The 19356-nt window shown below is 41.3% G+C and overlaps 5 protein-coding genes across 7 annotated transcripts; 2 read left to right on the forward strand and 3 right to left on the reverse strand.

Moving 5' to 3' along the window:
- The first annotated feature begins 1 nt into the window (after window position 1).
- On the forward strand, window positions 2-12682 carry LOC139658894 (uncharacterized protein C7orf50 homolog). Its single transcript, XM_071537077.1, has 6 exons — window positions 2-75; window positions 1384-1541; window positions 1642-1764; window positions 9133-9365; window positions 9757-9838; window positions 10923-12682. The coding sequence occupies exons 2-6, from the start codon at window positions 1398-1400 to the stop codon at window positions 11100-11102; spliced, it is 762 nt and encodes a 253-aa protein (XP_071393178.1). The 5' UTR covers window positions 2-75; window positions 1384-1397; the 3' UTR covers window positions 11103-12682.
- Window positions 1852-4225, reverse strand: LOC139658890 (G-protein coupled estrogen receptor 1-like). Its single transcript, XM_071537072.1, has 2 exons — window positions 4111-4225; window positions 1852-3455 (listed from the first exon to the last, which is right to left on the reverse strand). Exon 2 carries the CDS (start codon window positions 3350-3352, stop codon window positions 2123-2125), a length of 1230 nt encoding a protein of 409 aa, XP_071393173.1. The 5' UTR covers window positions 3353-3455; window positions 4111-4225; the 3' UTR covers window positions 1852-2122.
- LOC139658891 (uncharacterized) lies at window positions 4231-7991 on the reverse strand. The gene is made up of 2 exons (XM_071537073.1): window positions 7811-7991; window positions 4231-7068 (listed from the first exon to the last, which is right to left on the reverse strand). The coding sequence occupies exons 1-2, from the start codon at window positions 7811-7813 to the stop codon at window positions 5986-5988; spliced, it is 1086 nt and encodes a 361-aa protein (XP_071393174.1). The 5' UTR covers window positions 7814-7991; the 3' UTR covers window positions 4231-5985.
- Window positions 12683-12812: 130 nt separating the features above from the next.
- Window positions 12813-16392, reverse strand: gnptg (N-acetylglucosamine-1-phosphate transferase subunit gamma). 3 transcript variants are annotated; one of them, XM_071537074.1, is made up of 11 exons: window positions 16228-16392; window positions 16043-16097; window positions 15893-15960; window positions 15662-15716; window positions 15391-15474; window positions 15173-15266; window positions 14653-14767; window positions 14492-14574; window positions 13605-13730; window positions 13385-13466; window positions 12813-13280 (listed from the first exon to the last, which is right to left on the reverse strand). In XM_071537074.1, exons 1-11 carry the CDS (start codon window positions 16292-16294, stop codon window positions 13198-13200), a joined length of 912 nt encoding a protein of 303 aa, XP_071393175.1. In that variant the 5' UTR covers window positions 16295-16392; the 3' UTR covers window positions 12813-13197. The 3 variants fall into 3 exon arrangements, with proteins under 3 accessions (XP_071393175.1, XP_071393176.1, XP_071393177.1); XM_071537075.1 differs by having other exon boundaries at window positions 12813-13306; XM_071537076.1 differs by lacking the exon at window positions 16228-16392 and having other exon boundaries at window positions 16043-16111.
- A 90-nt stretch (window positions 16393-16482) lies between these two features.
- tsr3 (TSR3 ribosome maturation factor) lies at window positions 16483-19149 on the forward strand. Its single transcript, XM_071537096.1, has 6 exons — window positions 16483-16890; window positions 17137-17347; window positions 17783-17976; window positions 18108-18275; window positions 18644-18698; window positions 18822-19149. Exons 1-6 carry the CDS (start codon window positions 16770-16772, stop codon window positions 18970-18972), a joined length of 900 nt encoding a protein of 299 aa, XP_071393197.1. The 5' UTR covers window positions 16483-16769; the 3' UTR covers window positions 18973-19149.
- Window positions 19150-19356: the final 207 nt, after the last annotated feature.

Below are 19356 nucleotides of genomic sequence, written 5' to 3' on the forward strand. Positions count from 1 at the left end.
ATTACTTCCTGGTTGGATCCCCATGCTTGTTGGTGTGTGTACCTCGACAGCGTCCTGTGTGAAAGTTTACCATAGGTAAGAAGTAGTTATATGATAAAATAAACATTTTAGTCGCATGAATAAAATTAGGTATTAAGAACGTTTTAATGTAGGAACCTTAGAATCTGCTTTAGCTACTTTTAGCTAGCATAGTTAGCTAAAATCAGTTGGCTATCAAAACTGTTCAACGTTTGCATGAGAAATTAACTTCTTTATGCGATTAGTTACACTGAGGTGAATATGTTATGTTACTCCTAATAGCTCCATTTGCACATGGGATTAAACCTCGCAGATAAAAATGTATTACGGTTTTACTGCCAGATGGGGAACCAAGACATTCAAACACATGTAATTACACTCAAACTTGCCCCACAATGCCATGTGTGCATTGGGTGACTCTTATTTACACCTGTGCTTAAATAGGGCCTGGATACATAGATTCAAACACAGATTAAAGCTTTAGGATTTTGGTAACAAGTGTAAATAGACCACTTGTTGTGGTAATTTACATGCATTGGTTGAGCAGAAAGTAAGATTACCTCATAAATTATCAACAGATGGTCCATAGTCATTTTTATAGATTAATTTCAGAAGGGTTGTACTAGTCTACTGTATTATTTAAGTATCTTTACTGCTGCCATGTAACATGGTGCCACTAAGAGAAGATGAAACTTTATTGATCTCTGTGAGAAAAAATAGGTTGTTGCAGCAGCAAAAGTAGTAGATTTTAACTGGGGAGAAAAGAAGCACACAAAAAAAATATAAAACATATAATAATAATAAAAAAAAGCAGTAGGCCTAATAGATAATAGAAACAATTGTGGAGTTATGAAAATGTGTTTATGACAATTTCAACATGTTGGGTAGACTAAGAGTGGGAAGTATGGGAAACAGTATAGATGGCTTATATGTAAGGATTTACTTAGTTGTTACAGGTGTTACTAACAGTCTCAATTGCTTACTTAAATATTAATTACTGGATTTAAAATACCAACTACCAACACTACCAACCTGGAACTGAACACTAAAAACTGTTCTTGCCGTCCTATGAAAATAACAAAATCATCAATGATTTTGTTTTGCCAACAAGTCTCGTCCATGTAGCCGATGCCCAATAAAGCCAATTTCATGGATTTCAAGGAAATATGATTTGACTCCAGTTTAGAATTGATTTTCAACTGTTAGGAAAGTCGAGGTTGGCTGCTATTTCTCAGGGTTAGTGTCATGAAATCACAACAAATTAATAACGCAAAAGACCACCGCCAAGGCTGATGGTCTATCTGTCCGTTTCTGACTGCATTTATCTGTCTGTTAGTAACTTACACATTTTGTTTTTGTTTGTAGGTGTAAGTTATCTCATGGCGAAGAACAAATCTTTTGCATCAGAATCAAAAGGGAGCGGTCCCAAAAGGAAGAAGCAGAGTTCAGATGAGATGGAGGTTTGTGTGAAGGAAATGACGGAAAGCAAAGTGAAAAAGAAAAGGAAAAACACTGAAGTAGAGGTGAGTGGCACAGTAAAGATTTTATTCATCACCTATATCTCATGGAGATGGGACCAATTGAAAGTGCTGCCAAAATAATGAATATCTTTATTTTATCCAGGAGGCTCCATTACAGGTTCCTGACATATCAATCAAAACAGATAACAAAAAACAGGAAAAGGACATTAAACACAAAAAGAAACAAACCACAGAGAAAACAAAGAAGAAGAAAAAGCAAATGGAGGTAAGAACGTTGGCTGCTTATTTATTATTTCTTTTGAATTCAAACAATGTTTTTATGAAGCTGGAATCTGTGTCCTGAGCTGAACACTCAATATTGACTTGTACTGTTCCACATAGAAAATTCTTCAATACTCCTGGTAATAACTTAGTCTTGTACATCAAATTTGGGGCTATAAAAACAATTGATTCCAATAAATGAAGCACAAATAAATGTATCACCATTAGATTTCTCCCAACAGTGGTGAGTTGTAGCTTTGAGGCATTTTCCTACTTCATCCAGTTATCGCATTCTGCATTGCTACTTATTTTTAGGCAGTGTGAATACTGTCTTTCAAGTTCATGGCACAGACCTCGGCTGTCTAGAGAAGCTGTGTGATCTCAGATTTGCGCTTTGTATTTGAGGGGTATATGACAGTTTGCGGGAGGATGTGAGAGCTTTGAAGGAAGTGCGTGGACTGGAACTCCCCTTTGCACGTCGGACGGCTGAATGTCTTTGCAGCCGGCAGACCGGTTGAGTTCCCTGAGGTTGACCTGTGCAGCTTGGCCCAGCTGTTTTGCTTAAGAAACAGCCTCAGTTTGTCCTGGAACGTCTCCCCTAGGAAGCTGTAGATGAGCGGGTTCAGGCAGCTGTTGGAGAAGGCCGCCAGGTTGACGACGTGCCCCGTCAGAGGGTAGTCGTGCCACAGCGTGTTGCCGTCCCCCTCGCCCCGCAGGAGGTGAACGCTAACAAACACGTTCTGCGGGAGCCAGCACAGGAAGAAGACCAACACGGCCGCCGAGATCATCCGCAAAGCCTTCTTCTGCCTGCGAGGCCGCTGCTGCAGGCCGTCCCGCCGCCTGTGGCCGCGCAGCAGCACCCGCGCTATCCTCCAGTAGCATAAACCCAGGATGCAGAAAGGCACCAAGAAACCCAGCGTCACCTCCAGCCACTGGATCTGGGACATGTAGGCGAAGCAGAAGTGCAGTTCTCCGGCGTGCTGCGCTTGGGCCACGGCGAACGACAGCACCGTGAGCAGGGACGAGCACACCCAGATCAGGCAGCAGCTGAGGCGGGCGTGGGAGATGCTGCGACCCATGGAGCCGGTCAGGGCCACGAACCGGTCGAAGCTCATCCAGGTCAGGAAGAAGACGCTGCTGTACATGTTGACCTGCTGGAAAAGGGCCATGAAGGTGCAGAGGGCGGCCCTCTTGTAGTACTCCCCCTTCAGGTTGAACACCTCGATCAGGGAATCGGCCACCAGGACGAGGTCGGCCACGGCCAGGTTCACAAAGTACAGGTCCGGGGCGGTCAGCCGGCCCCCGTGGCCCAGGTTGACCACCAGGATGAGAATGTTGCCGATGAAGCCCACGGGGAACAGGAATATGGTGTAGAGGCACGAGAGGAAGAGGCTGATGGTGAAATGTTGGTGACGCTCTGAAGCCTCCCGCAGCGGACTAGAGACGACCGCCAGGGAGCCGTTCAGCTGCACAGTGACGTTACTCTCAGTGGAGACGGCATAGTCCAAGTACATCGTCACTTCCATGTTACTCTGTTGTGTTGATCGGTTTGTGTCGGCTGCCCTAAGGTGCCATAGTTCTGTTAGTTTCATAAGGGGTTTTTAGCCCGCTGTGGAGTCTGCGGTGCCATCTGTGTTTCCACTCTTTGACATGCGGTCTTCTTGGTTAGGTGGAGGTGATGATGCCCGCTCTGTTCTAGACAGAGAGGAGAGCAGCACTGAGTCAGTGGCTTGTTTTCACCTTCTCATATTCACATTTATTGTTAAAGAATAGAATAGTGGTAGGCATAAATTCTATGTGCATTATCAGTGAATATCAACTAATTTGACAACACCGAATAGACATCAATTAATAATCATTCTGTAGTTACTTGGACATGTTGGGCAAGTTTTCCTGTGTGAGTGACATACCCACCTTTACCATCACATCAAATGGCTTGTCAGCCAAACATAATCAGTTATGAAACTATCTAGTTTTCATTATCTCATAACTGTGGCTATTTCTACTACAAATTGTTTGCTACATTTTCACAGTCTGGTTTGCAATGGTTTTGAAACAAGAAATCAAGAAATTGGATCATGAAAGAATGTCATGCATTGAAGATGCATCCTGTGGTTTCATAGTGCTGTGACCTTGTTGTTGAGTCTGGTAGTTTATTATGTATTTTCATGTCTGAAAATGACAATAAAAAATTTTCCCCAGCAGTTTTCAGCTGCAGGGAAAATGCAGCAATAGTTGATCAAATTAATGATCAAATTGACAGATACACTGACTTTAAAACTATACAACTGTCATTTAACGATAATTTGTGACAGACAGTAAGAATGAGTATAAAATAGCATAAACTTACATACGTTTCCTTGCTCCAGTTCGGGTCGTTTTAACTCCTGATATCCTTTGCCGGTGAGGTGGTGATCGTAAATCCAGAGAAGACAACTGAGGTTGGACAAACGCTCGTCCCTCATCTTTTCTCTCAGGTAGCGAGGAGCCTCCCACCACTCAGAGCAGGAAACACAGGCACACACACACACACACACACACACACACACACACACACACACTTTCTCCCTGTTTTTTCCCCCTGAAATATCTCACCCTGATTGCATTATAGAATTTATATAAATATTCTGTGTTGTGGCCAAACATTACAATATCAATTTATGTTTCTTACAGCTACAGTTCACAGTATGTGCACTACTGTAAGTAGTTACATTGAACACCACCCATGTCTTTTTATATGGACTAATTTCTCTTTTACTTCTCCCTTTGCATAATTAATTTAGCATTCACATTGTAGGGTGAATTGGGGCTAACTTCTCAACACTTTCTCACTGATGTGTGAACTGTGACTGTTAATGTAGAATGTTCAAATACATAAATATGGGAGTCAGGGGACATTTTGGCAATGATGGACCAACAGCATATTTACACAAAACAAGATGAGGGACAGAGGCGAGTGTTGCCTCACACTGTCGTTTCTGTCCTCAGCAACAGTAAAACCCAGTAAAACGGTTTACTGTCTTTACCAGTGGCAACCTTTCCTTTTGTTTGGTTGCCCAATCAACAAAATCAATCCTCAGTCTTAGTCAGGAGATGATATACCATTCTAATGCTATTATATATATTATAAATATGCATAGTATTATGTATTTAATGATTTACGTTATTTCTTTGATGGATTAACAGGAATTAGATAAATGACTTCAGCCATTGTTGCCTTGAATCAGTGTGAATCAGGTGTGACGTGTCACATGGCGCCAATATCTTATATGACCCAGCTCCTGTCTTGTTTTGACTGCTGGTCCCTGGTTTGGTGCCACTCTAGTTGTGCTGACATAGACACAATATGACACAATATGCGATCCATGCAGGTCAGTTATTCCTAGAACAGGTGCCAATACATTTCCTGAAAGAGGAGTTGGCACTCGTGGAGTTGCTCACCTTATCCAACCCCTTTTTTGGCTATTAAATAGGTTGAGAAATTCATTAAACTAAGAATATTGACACTATTAGCCTTCCTAAATCTGGATTGAACCTACAATCTTACTGTTATTTTCCTCTACTAAATGTTTCCTATGTGACATTCTGGGAATTGCACAGCTTTTTTCCAGACATTTTGTCTAAATGGGTTTTTGTGCAAATCATGTTTGTGCAAACTGTGTCTGTTTCCGGGAAAAGAGGTGTGTCTAAGAGCAGGTTGGAGAGCTGTAATATTCCACCTACTGCCTAAAGTAGGTCTTCTTTTCATTATTGTTTGACATTCATAGCTGTTGACACAAAAATTTGGACAACAACATTTTGATGAATTATCATATACCAACATCTATGCCAACATATAGTACAATTCTAATGATTTACAGCAAAAAACATTTATTAACGCTTCTCTGTACTGACAAATTCCTGAAATAGTATTTTTACAATCTGTAAAAAAAAGTGTACGGTCGGTGTACAAAAAATGAGGTTCAAAAGATATAAACAGCAAAAGTCTGGTGACACTAGAGGAGACACTTTGTCAATATACAAGACATTTATACTGTATAGTCTTTTTAGATTAGATGAACCAGCATAAGCCCTTCTGAAGTTGGCCTAGGAATGTGTCTAATAAATCGGACCACAAAATCTTCTGTTTGATACATCAAAAGTTCTAATAAGTTTTATGCTGATGAATATATTGACACGGCCTTTGCTTGGGATTTTCCATCACGTCCGTGATTGCTACTGGCCTCTATGGCTCGAAGTCCTGCAGGGTTTCTGCGATCTCGATGCGGGGTGCGATGATGTGTCTGTGGGTCTGCGTGCGTCCGGGGCTTCGGCAGCAGTCCCTCAGCTGCCTGACCACTCCCCGGAGACTCTCTCGACACGGCCTGTGGATCAGCAGCACCAGCAGCAGGCTCGCACAGCTGCCGGAGAACAGGACAAACTCGGCCACGCTCAGGAACGCTCGCTCACGATGGCGCAGCCCCCCCTCCCCCTCCTCCACCACCTCCAGCTGCACCGCTCTCAGCAGCGCCACGCTGTAGAAGAGCTGGCACACGAACATGACCACTGTGACCGTCAGGAACACCGGACCCTCCTCGGACCCGGAGAGGAAACGCCCGTTAGATTTCCACTGGCGGACGCAGCCGCCTATCAGAAGTCCAAGCTGGAGAATGTAGGGAATCAGAAAAGCCAGACAGAACTTGGCTACTGCATATGAAGGACCGGCCTGGACTCGGTCCATATAGCAGTTGTCCTCCTTTCCCAGATCTTCGTTGGGTCCGCGAAGCCCGGCCAGCAGCAGACAGGACAGGACAGAGACCAGCACCACTAGAGCCGCACAAACCCCGGGCCGCCTCAGCAGGGCGTGCGACGGAGGGTCAAAGGTCAGAACGTAGGCCATGAGCACCAGGAGCAACAGGCCGCAGAGCGAGGCAGTGTTGATGGTGAAGGAGAGAGCGGCGCAGCCCAAACCTGTGGCCACCAGGTACTTTGGTCTGTGGGCCATTGCGGAGAAGGAGAGGAGCAGGAGCAGCAGCTGGAAGCCGCAGAAGGCCCAGAGCAGGCAGTCGAGCCAGGCCAGACGCCTCTGGGCTCGGTAGGTCAGGATGAAGCTGTAGAGCAGGAAGCAGGCCGAGGCGAAGCCCAGCGCCGCAAAGACGCTGTAGACGTAGTTGGCTCTGGAGGTTAGGTCGTTGGCTGCCGTTATGTCAAAAACGAAGGTAGGGGAGACTCCTGAGGTGGAGTTGTCCGGGACCAGGGAGACGGAGCTGGTGGAGAACGCTGCTGTGCTGCTCATCACAGTGGGGAACGGATCCATGCTTTGATTCGACTGGAGATGAAAAGAGAAAACACCCTTAGAGCCACTGATTCCCTCCACAGCATCACCAGCAAGAGTTTATCAAGCATTTATTTTCTCCCATCAGGATTTGACCAGAAATCAAGCCAAATATCAAATAAATCAAATATCCCAAGCGCCTACAATGAGAAAAAGTTTTTTTTATGTTGCTATTTGGTTTTTAGTGAGCAGGTTATGACACACAGAAATGCGTTGTTTATTGCAACCTTGCTTGAATAGTGAAACTCATTCGTTCAAATGTTTTTTATTTTGAATTTTGCAACATACATAAACAAAAACAGAAACGAGCACGCAGGCCTGAACACGGAAAACAAAACAACACAAATTAAGGAGCACACCTACTAAAGAGGCTGTGAAACTCATTCATCAGGTATCTTTTATCATACATTGGCTAGAAGTGTGGTTTTACACAATGTTTACTTATTATTGGTCAATCCGTGGTTCATGAAATGAGATTTACCATGAAGACGCATGTTCTTACAACACATTTTACATTTCCTCCCCAAGTTAACTCACAATGAAACCCAAAAATGTAATCTTCACTTCTAGCCGTAATTACAAATCTCTACAAATGTATATCCTTTCAATAGAAATGCTGAAAAGTTTAGGTTATCCAGTGTAAATATTTAGTATGACCACATCTCCCTGGTGCCCTGCCTTTGTCTGCTCGCTTTTGAGGAACTGCCTGCTCAGACAAACATGTGTTTCCACTTACCATTTTTGCTTTCGTCACCCTTCTTCTGTTTGTTTCTACGAAGCCGACACCGTTTTTGACTCGAAGCCGTACGCTCTGAAAATGATGCTTGTTGCATGGACACAACTGCTCACTGTGAATAGCTTTTTTTCATCTTCATGGGCAATACCCAGCCAGCATACTTTCAGAATGACTTCGTGACCATGTGATCAAAATCTTTTCTTGCCCCCAACCCCCCCCCCCCGCCTTATTTTTTTTCATCACCAAGCAGGCTGAGGACCGTTAAACATCAGAGAACATATGTCCCCTTGTTTAAGTTCCACTCAGAGTCAAATGCAAGTTGTACTGTGTTTACTGGCTCCAACATTTAACTGGCTTCTTATTTGTTCACTATTTCTCTTGAATTTTAGTAAATCTTTTGCCTTGCATCCATATTTCTGCAGGCAAAAGTAGAAATATACAAACTTAGCCTGTTACAAATTAAAGAATTATGTATTATCTCTATTTTGGTAGTTTTGTTTTCATACCTTAGGTTATAGTTGTAAAAAAAAGAAAAATCTCCATTGGGTTTATGTCTAATTTTACACTTCAGTTGTGCTGCTGCAAACATACTGAAAGTCTCTGTGGTCTCACTCTTACCTTCGCTCAACAGCCTTCAGTGTAAATATTTTACTCTCTGAAATACAATTTTTTTCATAAAATGTCACACAAAGACCATCTGTTCACAATGGCTCCTCTGCATACTTAAGCAAAAATTGGCAGCTGAGAGACACGGTGAGTTGAACATGTTCTGACAAAACAGATTTGGGGGTGGGATTTTGAAACATGCAAGAGAGCCAGTGTACTGTAGATAGGAGAGCTTTGCATTTAAAGCTGAAGGGATGTTGCCAACCACAATGAACTTTAAATACGCAGAGAAAATGCGTGTGATGCTGACCTCACAAGGTTGTAGATGCAGGAAACGTCCCTCTGAACTGCAGAGCAACAGGAAGTGATCCAAACCCAACAAGCAGCAGCATCTAGCAGCCTCTTGTCTTCATGCTCTTATCTTTACAAGAAACTGCCACACTAGTTCTGCAGTCAGTGGAAATCAAATCTAACATTAATAGGAAAATTAGCCTTGCATTGAGTAGAACAGTAAAATTGATATTGACATATGAAGTGGGATTTTGCTGGCAGTGCATACAAATATGTTAGTGTATCTTTCTCTGTGGTAAACACTGTTTGAGCATTCTGAAGGATGTTTGATAAAGGTTTTTCATAAACACTGAAATGATAAAGGTCTACAGAGGAAAGTCTGTTAGTGTAGATAACTCCAATCTGCCTTTGTTGTGCTTTGACAGATTTCAGAGCCACCCAGTCGCCCTGCGGTGATACAGGAGCAGGAGGAAGAGGAGGAGATGATGGAAGGAGAGGAGGACTTGAGCCCGGAGGAGCGACGAGTTCTGGAAAGAAAGATGAAGAAGATCCTGAAAAAGGAAGAGAAGAAGAAGCTTAAATCTGAGCCAAAACCCTCAGAGAAACCTGAAGGGTCCGCGCCCATTGCACCTCAGCAGGCCTTAGATTACCTCACCTGGTGAGAGCAGCTCTTGTTTAACACGGACCAGGTGAATCAACGTGGTGCCTCCTGCTGCAAACTCATCACTTCTTACATCAGTGCAAAGCATCCACATGTCAATATCCACACTTTTCCAGGGACATTTCAGGCATTTAGCAGATACAATCCAGAGCAATTTACAAGGATCAAAGCCATGGCACCCTGGTATTGATTTAGAGGACCAAAAAGGATCAATCCAGGAGGCAGCCATCTTTATGCACCTGGTCCCTTTCTGATTGAACTTAAGATGACTCAGTAACTTAGTAATATTTCACAGCACAAATATATTCAGTATGTGTTTTTCTGAAGTGGTTAACGCCTTGAATATGGTAGCTAATGCCTACAAGCTGCCCTGGTTTTGTCTTTGCAGCTGGGCTGAAAACCGCAAAGAGTGGAAGTTCCAGAAGACCAGGCAGACGTGGCTACTGCAGCGCATGTTTGACTCTGAGAAGGTAAAACAGTCATTTGAAACCTATTGCCATGTGCATAAAGCTTGTTAGAAAGTGATTGAGACCTAAATTGAGCTAAAGATTCTCAGCTAGGAGTTTGAGTCTGTTCATTCAAACTGACATCAGTGTCAAGTAAAGAACGGGGGATTTTTCTCCTGAGGTAATGGGTGGTGTTGACATGAAGACAAACCGCCTGTGTGGTTTATCAGTTACATCCACTTCCCATCCTTCATTCAAAAAATTATTTTCATGTCACCTTTCAAACATAGTTTTTGTGAAATTCTGATGCTTTGTCAATAAAGCATGGTTTAACTGCTACAGCCAATTATGTTGAAAGAGAAAGTGCTCAAGCCACGAAAAGTCCCTCTTAAATCCACTGATAATCCTGCTCTGAAAAGAGGAATTAAATTAGGAGTGAGATGCTCACTCTTGTGCGGGCGTCTTAGAAGTGTGCACTCTTGAAACAATTACAACACATTACAACAATGATACTGGCTCTACAGACCTGTGACAGAAAAACACTCACTGTGCCCATCATTAATTTTGATAAAAAACAAAACAAGCAACAATAAATCCAGTATGTAAACTGTTTTATAGATACATCAAATTAAGAAATTGGAACAGAAAACTTGGAAAAAAAAGAATTACATGTAGTATACACAATGTCTATACAAAGTTTCAACCAATAACCCTCCATATGTATCAACATATTGTCATTGACGGTATATTTTGAGGAATGTGAAAGGGCCATTACAGTATTTAGTGTAGAAACAGTATATCAAGATTTCCATGATTTCTTTAGAAGTAAATAGAACAATCTCCGTTGAAGAGGACATGGAAAGTTAAATTCTGTTGATAATAATAAACTATTTTTATATAATAGCACTTTTCTAAACAACAGTGCTTTCCAAAACAAAAAAGATAAGGTAAGGTATATAAGGTAATTATTCTCTCTTTCTTCTGTGTTATCAGTTACTATTGCATACTTGACTTCCTTTTTTTTTGTTTCACACGATACTTATTTGATGAAATCAATTCACAGTATGGGAATGAAATTCACTTAGCTTCCAAATTCCCCTCCCCTCAGATTCCTGATGAGAGCTTCTCCGTGCTCCTCCAGTACCTGGAGGGGCTGCGCGGCGGGGCGAGGGACACCACAGTGCAGAAGGCCACAGCCCTGGTCCAACAGCCGGGACAGGGGCCGGATGACAGAGACGGCCAGCAGAGGGCGCACAGAGCCAGACAAGTCATCCAGCTGCTTACCTGACACTCCACCATCCTGGGAAGTTGTCTAGTATACCAGAAAAGGACTGCAGCCTCTTTGTTGATCAGTGATTTTTGGGATCTGATCCTGAATCTCATGTTGTTTCTCATGGATGGGTCCACTGGGGGAAGATGACGTTTTATGAGACCACCTGAAAATGCCTGATATGCATAGCTGTCTTTATTTAAATCTGTGTCTACATTACTTTCCTTTTCTGTCTTTACATTGCTCATATCCACATTGTTGCTGAATTGTCTATATAGACTTCCAGCCACAATGCAAGCAAGCATAACCACTTCCATATTCAGTTAAGCAGATCCAATTGCAATGTGAGAACAGTTTTGTACATCCAGACCTGTCGCTTAATGTATGACAACATAAGTCGCATTGAAATTACTGTTGCCCCAGTGAGCAAAGACATGAAATCAGTTTGTCTTTTTAATTTTTTTCATGTTGAATATGTCCTGGATAGTTTTGGGCATCTGAAGAATCATAACAGTATTTTAAATATGCATTGTTCTAAACTCTGAAGTGAAGTCTCTCTGAAGTCACCATTTTTTAAGATTTTGTTTATTTATAGTACAGTAATAATAGGACAAAATTATCTTAAATAGATTATTCTAATTACATTTTTTTTTTTACAATTTTGTGCTAAATTTGTGTTGAGTCATACTGCAAATTACACCTGTGGTATAGAGAACTGATTTGACTTTGGTACTTTTTTCTTACCTGACACTCAGTATAAAGTATTCAGAAGAAGCAAAGTCACGGTGTACATCACCAAAGATGAAATACAGTATAAGGCTGAGAGTCCTGTGGAAATTAAAGCCTCGGGAATGTTTGTAGTTCTGTTTATGGTTAGGAAGTACATGACTGTGCATGTCAAGGCCCATGATCTGTAAACTCATTGATGAATATGATTTTCCTCATCCACTGCATAATAACGATCAGCATGTTTTGCCCTGACAACTGACTTGTCACAAAAACTGACCCTAGTCCATTTCCCCTCTGTCCGCCACTTAGTCATTAATATTTATGACCAAACCAGCAGACTGGGGTTTTCTGTAGAGATTCCTATCAATGGCTCTGCAGCAGGCCAAGGAGACTCATTACAATATCATGCAGACCTAGCTTGCATCCACAACTAGCAACGTAAAAGTCAGACGTCTTTTCTCTTGTCTCTTGTCATCTTGGGCGTTGCTCTGTGATAAGCAGGGATTACTGAAAAGTTAGGTTTTGCAAATTAAGAATGAGAGTTCTTCATATTACGCTACTTAAACTGAATAAAGCTAAAAGCCCATTATATCCATTTTTTATTTCTCTACCCACTTCATCCAGTTCAGGGTCACAGGGTTGGAGCGTATCCCAGCATACATTGGGGTGGAAGGCAGGGAGAGAAACCCTGGACAGGTTGCCAGTTGGTTCATCTGTTCATTCTACACTATACAAGGATAGGTCACTGACAATAATCCTCAATAATCAGAGTGCTACAGGGGAAGCGGCTCAATACCTGTATTAGACTGCTAAGGGGAAGTCTTTGATATAAAGCCTCTGACATTAATCCAGGACTGAAATACTAGATAAATAAAAAACATTACGCTGGCAGTCTACACTCTGATAGTGGATACAGGTAGTTGCTCTTCAATGACAAAAAAAAGAAAAAACATTCTTCTCTGGCCAAACAAAAGATCCTCACACTATTACAGTGACCCATTGTCTTAAAACCACAATGTTTATTTATTTCCCAACATGGCGCCATATTTACAGTCTGATTGCGTAACACTTTTTCTGTAAAAGTTCTGTAGATGGTCCTGTCTGGGTGTCACAGTTCCTATGTAGGAAATGTTTTGCAAATGGACAAAGTCTGGCAAGGAATGAAGAAATTTGAGATCCACAAATGATGTTTTCTCAGGGAGATATTTGTTGTTCAGAATAATTTCAGCTGTAGTTCTACAGCCTTGTTGAGACTCATCTTGTCCAGCCACTGTCCATCTACCTCACACTGAACACCAACCAAAATCTTCAAATCCAGTCCTGTTGTTTATATCTGGAAATAGTGCAGGATTTTGAGATGGATGTGACTGGTGGTTGTAGATTTTCACTGTAGATCTGCGATGAGGCCGTTGTCTCCCCTCAGGTGTTGATCCTTCACTGTCACACTGACTGGACCCTGCGCTTCATCTGTGACAGAGAATGATATTACACAGCTGATTATAATGTGACAACATGTAACTGAGGGTTGGCTTGGTTGTGTAAAGCCATGTAGCCTAGCTGGCTTTACTCACTTGGGCTTGATTCAAAAGAAATGTTGTGCTGAGTCAGGAGAGCGCGAAGTCTCTCAATTTCTTCACTCTGTTTGTGGAAGTCCTGTACGCAAACATATTGGTAAGTGAATAAAAAGAAATCACTCTAAGGTAAAACAATATTGTAATAATATTGTACACAATTTCTTTTGTAGACCATCATTTGGACATGTAATTACAGCTTGGTTCTAAATATACACACCTCACTGCACTTCTGTAAAGAGTCGTGTGTTTTTGAATGGGCTGCAACATCTGGCTTCACCTTCACTTTTTGGCTCTTCAGGAAACCAGCATCCTCAAAAATATCCCTCAAGAGATTATTGTATCCCTGCAGGAAAACATACAGTGTGTTAGTGGACAAGTTGCTGTGGATAAGCGCTAAATACCTAAAATGAAAATGAAAATGGTTAACAACAATTTGTTAATCCTAAAAGAAGTTTAATTCTGAGACAGTTTTGGTTATAACTTAGCTTCGAAATGTAAATCAACACACACAGTTTGCAACACAAATGGAATATATGATTAACATGCAGCAGCTCTTCCCTGGATCAGTTAAGGCGTTTGTATTTGAATCAGTTTGGGTTTGAGTTTTCATCCTCTTATAACTAGGGCTGGGCGATAATTAAATATTAGCATTTAGCATCTATCAGTGGAATCATATCGTGATGATATAAAGGGTGGAATCAAATTTCCTCTTGTAGGACAATACTCTATCTATCTATCTATCTATCTATCTATCTATCTATCTATCTATCTATCTATATGGTGATTTTGGGATATTGTGACGCACAATTCTGCTGTCTAAATGGATAAGTATTTTTTTTTTAAACTGACAAAATGAGGTATGAAACATTTTAAGGAATATTATTTGAAAATTTCAGTTTTGTTTGACATCACACAGTAACATTACCAATCGGTTCAATGGGATGAACATTAATTTGATTATTTAATGTGATTTTGCATATGTGAGCTATATTGTGATATATATCAATATTGAAAAAAATCATTATGATTATCTTGATACTGATTTCAACCACATCGCCCAGCCCTACTCACACCTGGAATACACTCCTCCTGTCAGTAGCTCACCTGCTCAGTAATAAGACCTTCATAGTGAGCCTGCTCAGCTTCATCCCATTCCCTCTGCAGTTTCTCACTCAGAGTCGGATACACTAGGATAGAGTAGACAAATGATCAGACAGCAATATTACCGGAGCTGATTTGTCGTATGAAATGATCTTCTGGCTTACCTAAAAGAGAATGCGGATGGCAGACAAGTGGAGTCTCAAAGGATAGAGAGTAAACACAGGTACTGGGCTCCGACACCTGAGCAAGCTTGCTGCTGCTACCACAGGTGAGAATAACCTGCAGAAACATGACAAGAAACAAATGACTCAGCAAATTTGCCAGTGTTAATGAGTGTTGATTTTTCAGTGACAATGATTTTCAGTTGAGTGTTGATTAGAGAATTGTTTGTCCACTCAGAGAGCGGATATGGCTCTGAGGAGGCTGTTCATAACTATCTAAAAGTGTTCAATTTACTCTGATGGGTACAGACTCACAGTATATTAACTGTTTTTTACACTCTGAGTTAAATGAACATCCATTACCATGTAGGGATTCATTTATTACCCCCCGAAGGTCTAAAACTGTCTTTATGGGTCTTTTATTTGAGAAATACAGACACTGACCCAAGCCAGTGGGACCTCCTAAATACTATTAAAGGAAAGAATATCCAAATGTATTTCAATTTTTCAAAATGTCACCAACCTTGGTTTGCCTATTTCTACTCCCACATGCATCCCCTTCTCTCATCCACATGCCGGTGAAAGTGTTGTTTGCTATTTCCCACTCTTGCCAGATCCTGTTGGGGAACATAGAAGAAGCTGATTATTGCTTACTGGCAATCATTCACTTATTCACATTTCCAAATATCTTGTACATGTGACTGTAGATTAGGTTTCTGCTGCTGAGTAGAAGCCACTCACCCCAGGATCCCACTGTAGGCGTTCCATCTGAATGACTGCTCATGTTGCGTAATGTTGTGAAATGGACAGAATTCATATTTATACCTGCAAAATCACCAGTCATTATCACCCTTTTATATCAGTTTTTCCACATACTGTAGTTACTCTTATGTAACATGCATCAAATCTACAATCAGCAGCCAAAAGAGCTGTGATTAAAGCAAATGTAAACTTAATGGGGTATGAAAACATACATGCAGTGCCAACATGATGCATGATGTAAAATACTTACGTTGACTCTATGAAACTGAAGCACTTTCCAGCCAGCCGATGGAGGTGTGCTGGGCCTTGAGGAAGACATAAACATAGTCATGGTTGAAGATGTACAATGAGGTTTTCATACCATTTCTCTGAATCCTACAAATAAAAAGTAAGACAACATTACTTATAAATCTATCTTCCCTAGAGAGACACAATATGGATGGAGGATGACATGTGTAAGTTATATGTCAGGCTACTTTACCAGACACTGGAGATGGAGTGACTTTAGGCTGCAGTCTGCTTCCTTGAGCCACAAAAGGATTGTTCAGCCTGAACAGATGGGGAAACAGAACAGAAATAAGATAAAACAACAAGGTGCAGTGTTGCAGTCACATCATGGCTTTCTGCTTACCCGAATGTGTTCGGCTCCTCCACTATCTTCATTTTACCGGCCAATCCATGGGTTACTGTGTAAAAACAAGTCGACAGATAGACTCAACATGCCTCATAGCTTCCACTGACACACACAGGTACACCAACACAACCCAGCACAGGGTGGCGCATCATCGGGAAACAAACTGAGAACGAAATACTTACCGAGAAGAGATACACAGACCATCCACGTCCTTATTACATGACGTATTGCTTTAGACAAACAGTGCATGACTGAATTATTGGTAAACTAAAATGTGTTATCAGGCTCCTCTGACCTAAACAACAATTAGGTCTTCGACATTCTGCTACACTTCCTGCTTCGTTGGTCGTGTCGAGAAGGAAACACGTCAGGTGACAGGTCAGCTGATCAAAATAAGCCCTGCGCATGCGTTGTTCTCTCCTTAGACTGCGTGCTTCCAAAGATACCAAGTGGTAGCATAACATTCAGTGCAATTAAGTAGAAACTGATACAATAATAGCGACACATGTTTTTTTAAACTTATAAATTAAGTATATTTAGTTACGGACGCCTAGATAAAATACTAAACATATCTTAAGGAAGATTAATTTTCAAACACTCATGCTCGTGTCACTCTTTCGTGCTGGTTAGTGTAGCTAGCTAAGTAGAGGAGGCAGTATTTTAAACAGCTGATGGTTAGCTTTCATACAAGCTGTAATCTGGTTGTCTAACCGCTGTGTGCAACATGGGAAGAAAGAAACAGGGCAAACCTGTCCGCCCTGACAGCAAGGGGAAAGACCAACGGCACAAAATGAAGGGGAAATCTTTAGAGGCTTTTACAGAAGAAATGCATACTGCACTAGAAGGTAAAGCTGCACTGACAGTTGTTGATCCAAAATAATGCTTCTACCTATTATTATGCTTCATATCTATTCATATTTGGATCTAGCTATTATGCTTCATATCTATTCATGTGGCAACAAAACCAGTAAAATATTATTACTCATATCCCAAATAAACGTGTGTATATGTGTTTATTTTACAGTATGCAGGTTGACACTCAAATTATAATGTAAGCTCATGTCCACTGTCTTGTCCACTGTATTTTCCAGCGAGTCTTCACCCAGAGGAGGGAGCAGAGGCTGCTCAGGTGAAGCTGCCTTGTCCTCTTGCCATGTGGGACTTGGGCCACTGTGATCCAAAGCGTTGCACTGGCAGGAAGTTGGTCCGCAAGGGCTTTGTACGCAACCTGCGCCTTAACCAGAGGTTTAATGGCCTCATACTGAGTCCAATGGGCACAAAGTATGTGACGCCAGCAGACAGGTGTGTTTTGAGTTACCCACTTACATACTGCGCCCATTAAAATGATTACTAGCCTCATTGTTTATTATTATAACAAATTATCAGGATTTATAAGACACACCATAAGCTGCCACAGATAAACCGGGATGTGGAGAAACACATCAGTGGGATACACTCTTCTTTCCCATCCAAACTATAACATATCAGGCTACATCCTATTACAGACTGTATTTGTAAGGACTGTTGAGTTTGTAATTCTAACAAGCATAATGAGAAACAAGTGTACCCTGAAAATACCTAGTGGGTTTGTGTGTCTGTTGTGAGAAGCTGAGGGTGTTTGGGTCCATAAAAAATGTATTTTATTTGGATGGTTTTGTTAAACTTGGCATTGTTTTGTGATCAAATTGGAATGAAATCATTTGTCAAAATCTTTGATGTGTGGCCCTTTATGTGCAGAGAGATTGTGGCTCAGAGTGGACTGGCAGTCATCGACTGTTCCTGGGCCAAACTGGAGGAGACTCCCTTCAGTAAGATGGTGGGATCTCACCCCAGGTTACTGCCCTACCTTGTAGCTGCAAACCCAGTCAACTACGGCAAGCCTTGCAAGTTATCTTGTGTTGAAGCTTTTGCTGCCACCTTCTGCATTGTAGGTAAGGCTTGAGCTGATGTGTGTTTGTTGTAGTTACTTAGGAATGATATGTTTTTGTTACCTTCCTGAGTGCTTTTGGTAACTCATGCCAAAGCAATGAAAACCCATCATATTTGATTTTGATTTTGCCAGGTTTTGAGGACCTGGCAGTGATCCTGCTGAATAAATTCAAGTGGGGGACGGTGTTCTTGGAGCTCAATAAAGTTCTGCTGGAGCGCTATGCAGCGTGCCGGTCAGAAGAAGAGCTGCTGTCTGTTGAGAAGGAGTATCTCACTGCCACTCCAGAGGAGGAGGAGTTTGGTAAAATGGGGGAGAAAAGTATTGGGTCTAATGTCAGATATCCATTTTATTTTCCTTTTTGGATATGACAATATTTAAACATGGTTCATTGTCAGAGGCACACGTATGAGTCTTATGAATTTCTTATTATTCAAAGTTAATATGATTTGTGATGTCTGACCCAGAATTCTGTACAGATTTCTCAGAAATGTTGCACTTGGATATGAACACCCCTTGCATTGTGTGGGCAGGAATTTCCTACATCTGTGGAAAATTACCCCATACTCTGCGAGGGATTTAATATATTGCTGAGGTTGTGACCTCTACTGTTGAGGCAGTTTTCTTTTACTACATCTAATCATACAGCTAACCATCCATCTTGTTTGCAGATCCATTTGATGTTGACTCAGGAAGAGAATGTATGAATCTCAACAGACCTCGATGGTAAGACTTTTGATATTTCTCATGTGGGCATTAAGTCTCTCAGGCCCACTATTTCTGTTTGCAAATAGACCCTTTCCAATAGTATGTTTAGTTACGTCATTTAACTGTCAATTCTATATTTAGTGCCCCCGAAGATGAGGATGATTCTAGTGAGGAAACCGACGACTCAGATGACAACGAAGATGAAGCAGAAAATGAGAAAACAGAAAGCAACGAAGAGTCAAGAGTACCATCAGGTCATGATGAGGAGAACGAATCAAAGCCATCACACTAAAGAATATTGTGAATCATTTTAATACAACAACTGACAAGACTAATTAAGACTTTTTGTAACATGTATAATTTATACATAAACCGCAGCCTATTTAGGCTATCCAGTTTTGATAAAGTATCACAACAAAAGACTAAATGGTGTGTCTGTATGTCAGCACAGACAAAATAAATATGAATGTTTGCAGTCTTCCTTCATTCAATTTTGAGGGGCATGTGGGACAATATCAGAGCTTCAGTGATGGATATAGTTGGTTAGATGGATAAAGATGGCTCCTAAACTGACCAGTGAAAACAGAATAGTGCATTTACATTAACATTTAATTGCATCAGAGTGCTGCATGAATTCAGACTGCTTCTAGAAAAAGTTTTGCAAAAATGTATGGCT

Source organism: Centroberyx affinis, unplaced genomic scaffold, assembly GCF_046629955.1.
Source record: "Centroberyx affinis isolate AG114_WGS23_722 - 3 ecotype Tasmania unplaced genomic scaffold, CSIRO-AGI_Caff_v1 ptg002979l_1, whole genome shotgun sequence".
Lineage (NCBI taxonomy): Eukaryota > Metazoa > Chordata > Actinopteri > Beryciformes > Berycidae > Centroberyx > Centroberyx affinis.

Bases quoted from the DNA above. Each gene is read 5' to 3' on its own strand.
- gnptg (XM_071537074.1), bottom strand. From the start codon at position 16,294: ATGCACTGTTTGTCTAAAGCAATACGTCATGTAATAAGGACGTGGATG. The intron at 15,961-16,042 runs GTAAGCAGAAAG...CCATCTGTTCAG, and splicing joins GAGGAGCCGAACACATTCGG to GCTGAACAATCCTTTTGTGG. The intron at 15,267-15,390 runs GTGAGTGGCTTC...GTTCCCCAACAG, and splicing joins GCCTACAGTGGGATCCTGGG to GATCTGGCAAGAGTGGGAAA.
- tsr3 (XM_071537096.1), top strand. From the start codon at position 16,770: ATGGGAAGAAAGAAACAGGGCAAACCTGTCCGCCCTGACAGCAAGGGG. The intron at 18,276-18,643 runs GTAAAATGGGGG...TCTTGTTTGCAG, and splicing joins TCCAGAGGAGGAGGAGTTTG to ATCCATTTGATGTTGACTCA. The intron at 18,699-18,821 runs GTAAGACTTTTG...TTCTATATTTAG, and splicing joins AATCTCAACAGACCTCGATG to TGCCCCCGAAGATGAGGATG.
- LOC139658890 (XM_071537072.1), bottom strand. From the start codon at position 3,352: ATGAAACTAACAGAACTATGGCACCTTAGGGCAGCCGACACAAACCGA.
- LOC139658894 (XM_071537077.1), top strand. From the start codon at position 1,398: ATGGCGAAGAACAAATCTTTTGCATCAGAATCAAAAGGGAGCGGTCCC. The intron at 1,542-1,641 runs GTGAGTGGCACA...TATTTTATCCAG, and splicing joins GGAAAAACACTGAAGTAGAG to GAGGCTCCATTACAGGTTCC. The intron at 9,366-9,756 runs GTGAGAGCAGCT...TTGTCTTTGCAG, and splicing joins GCCTTAGATTACCTCACCTG to CTGGGCTGAAAACCGCAAAG.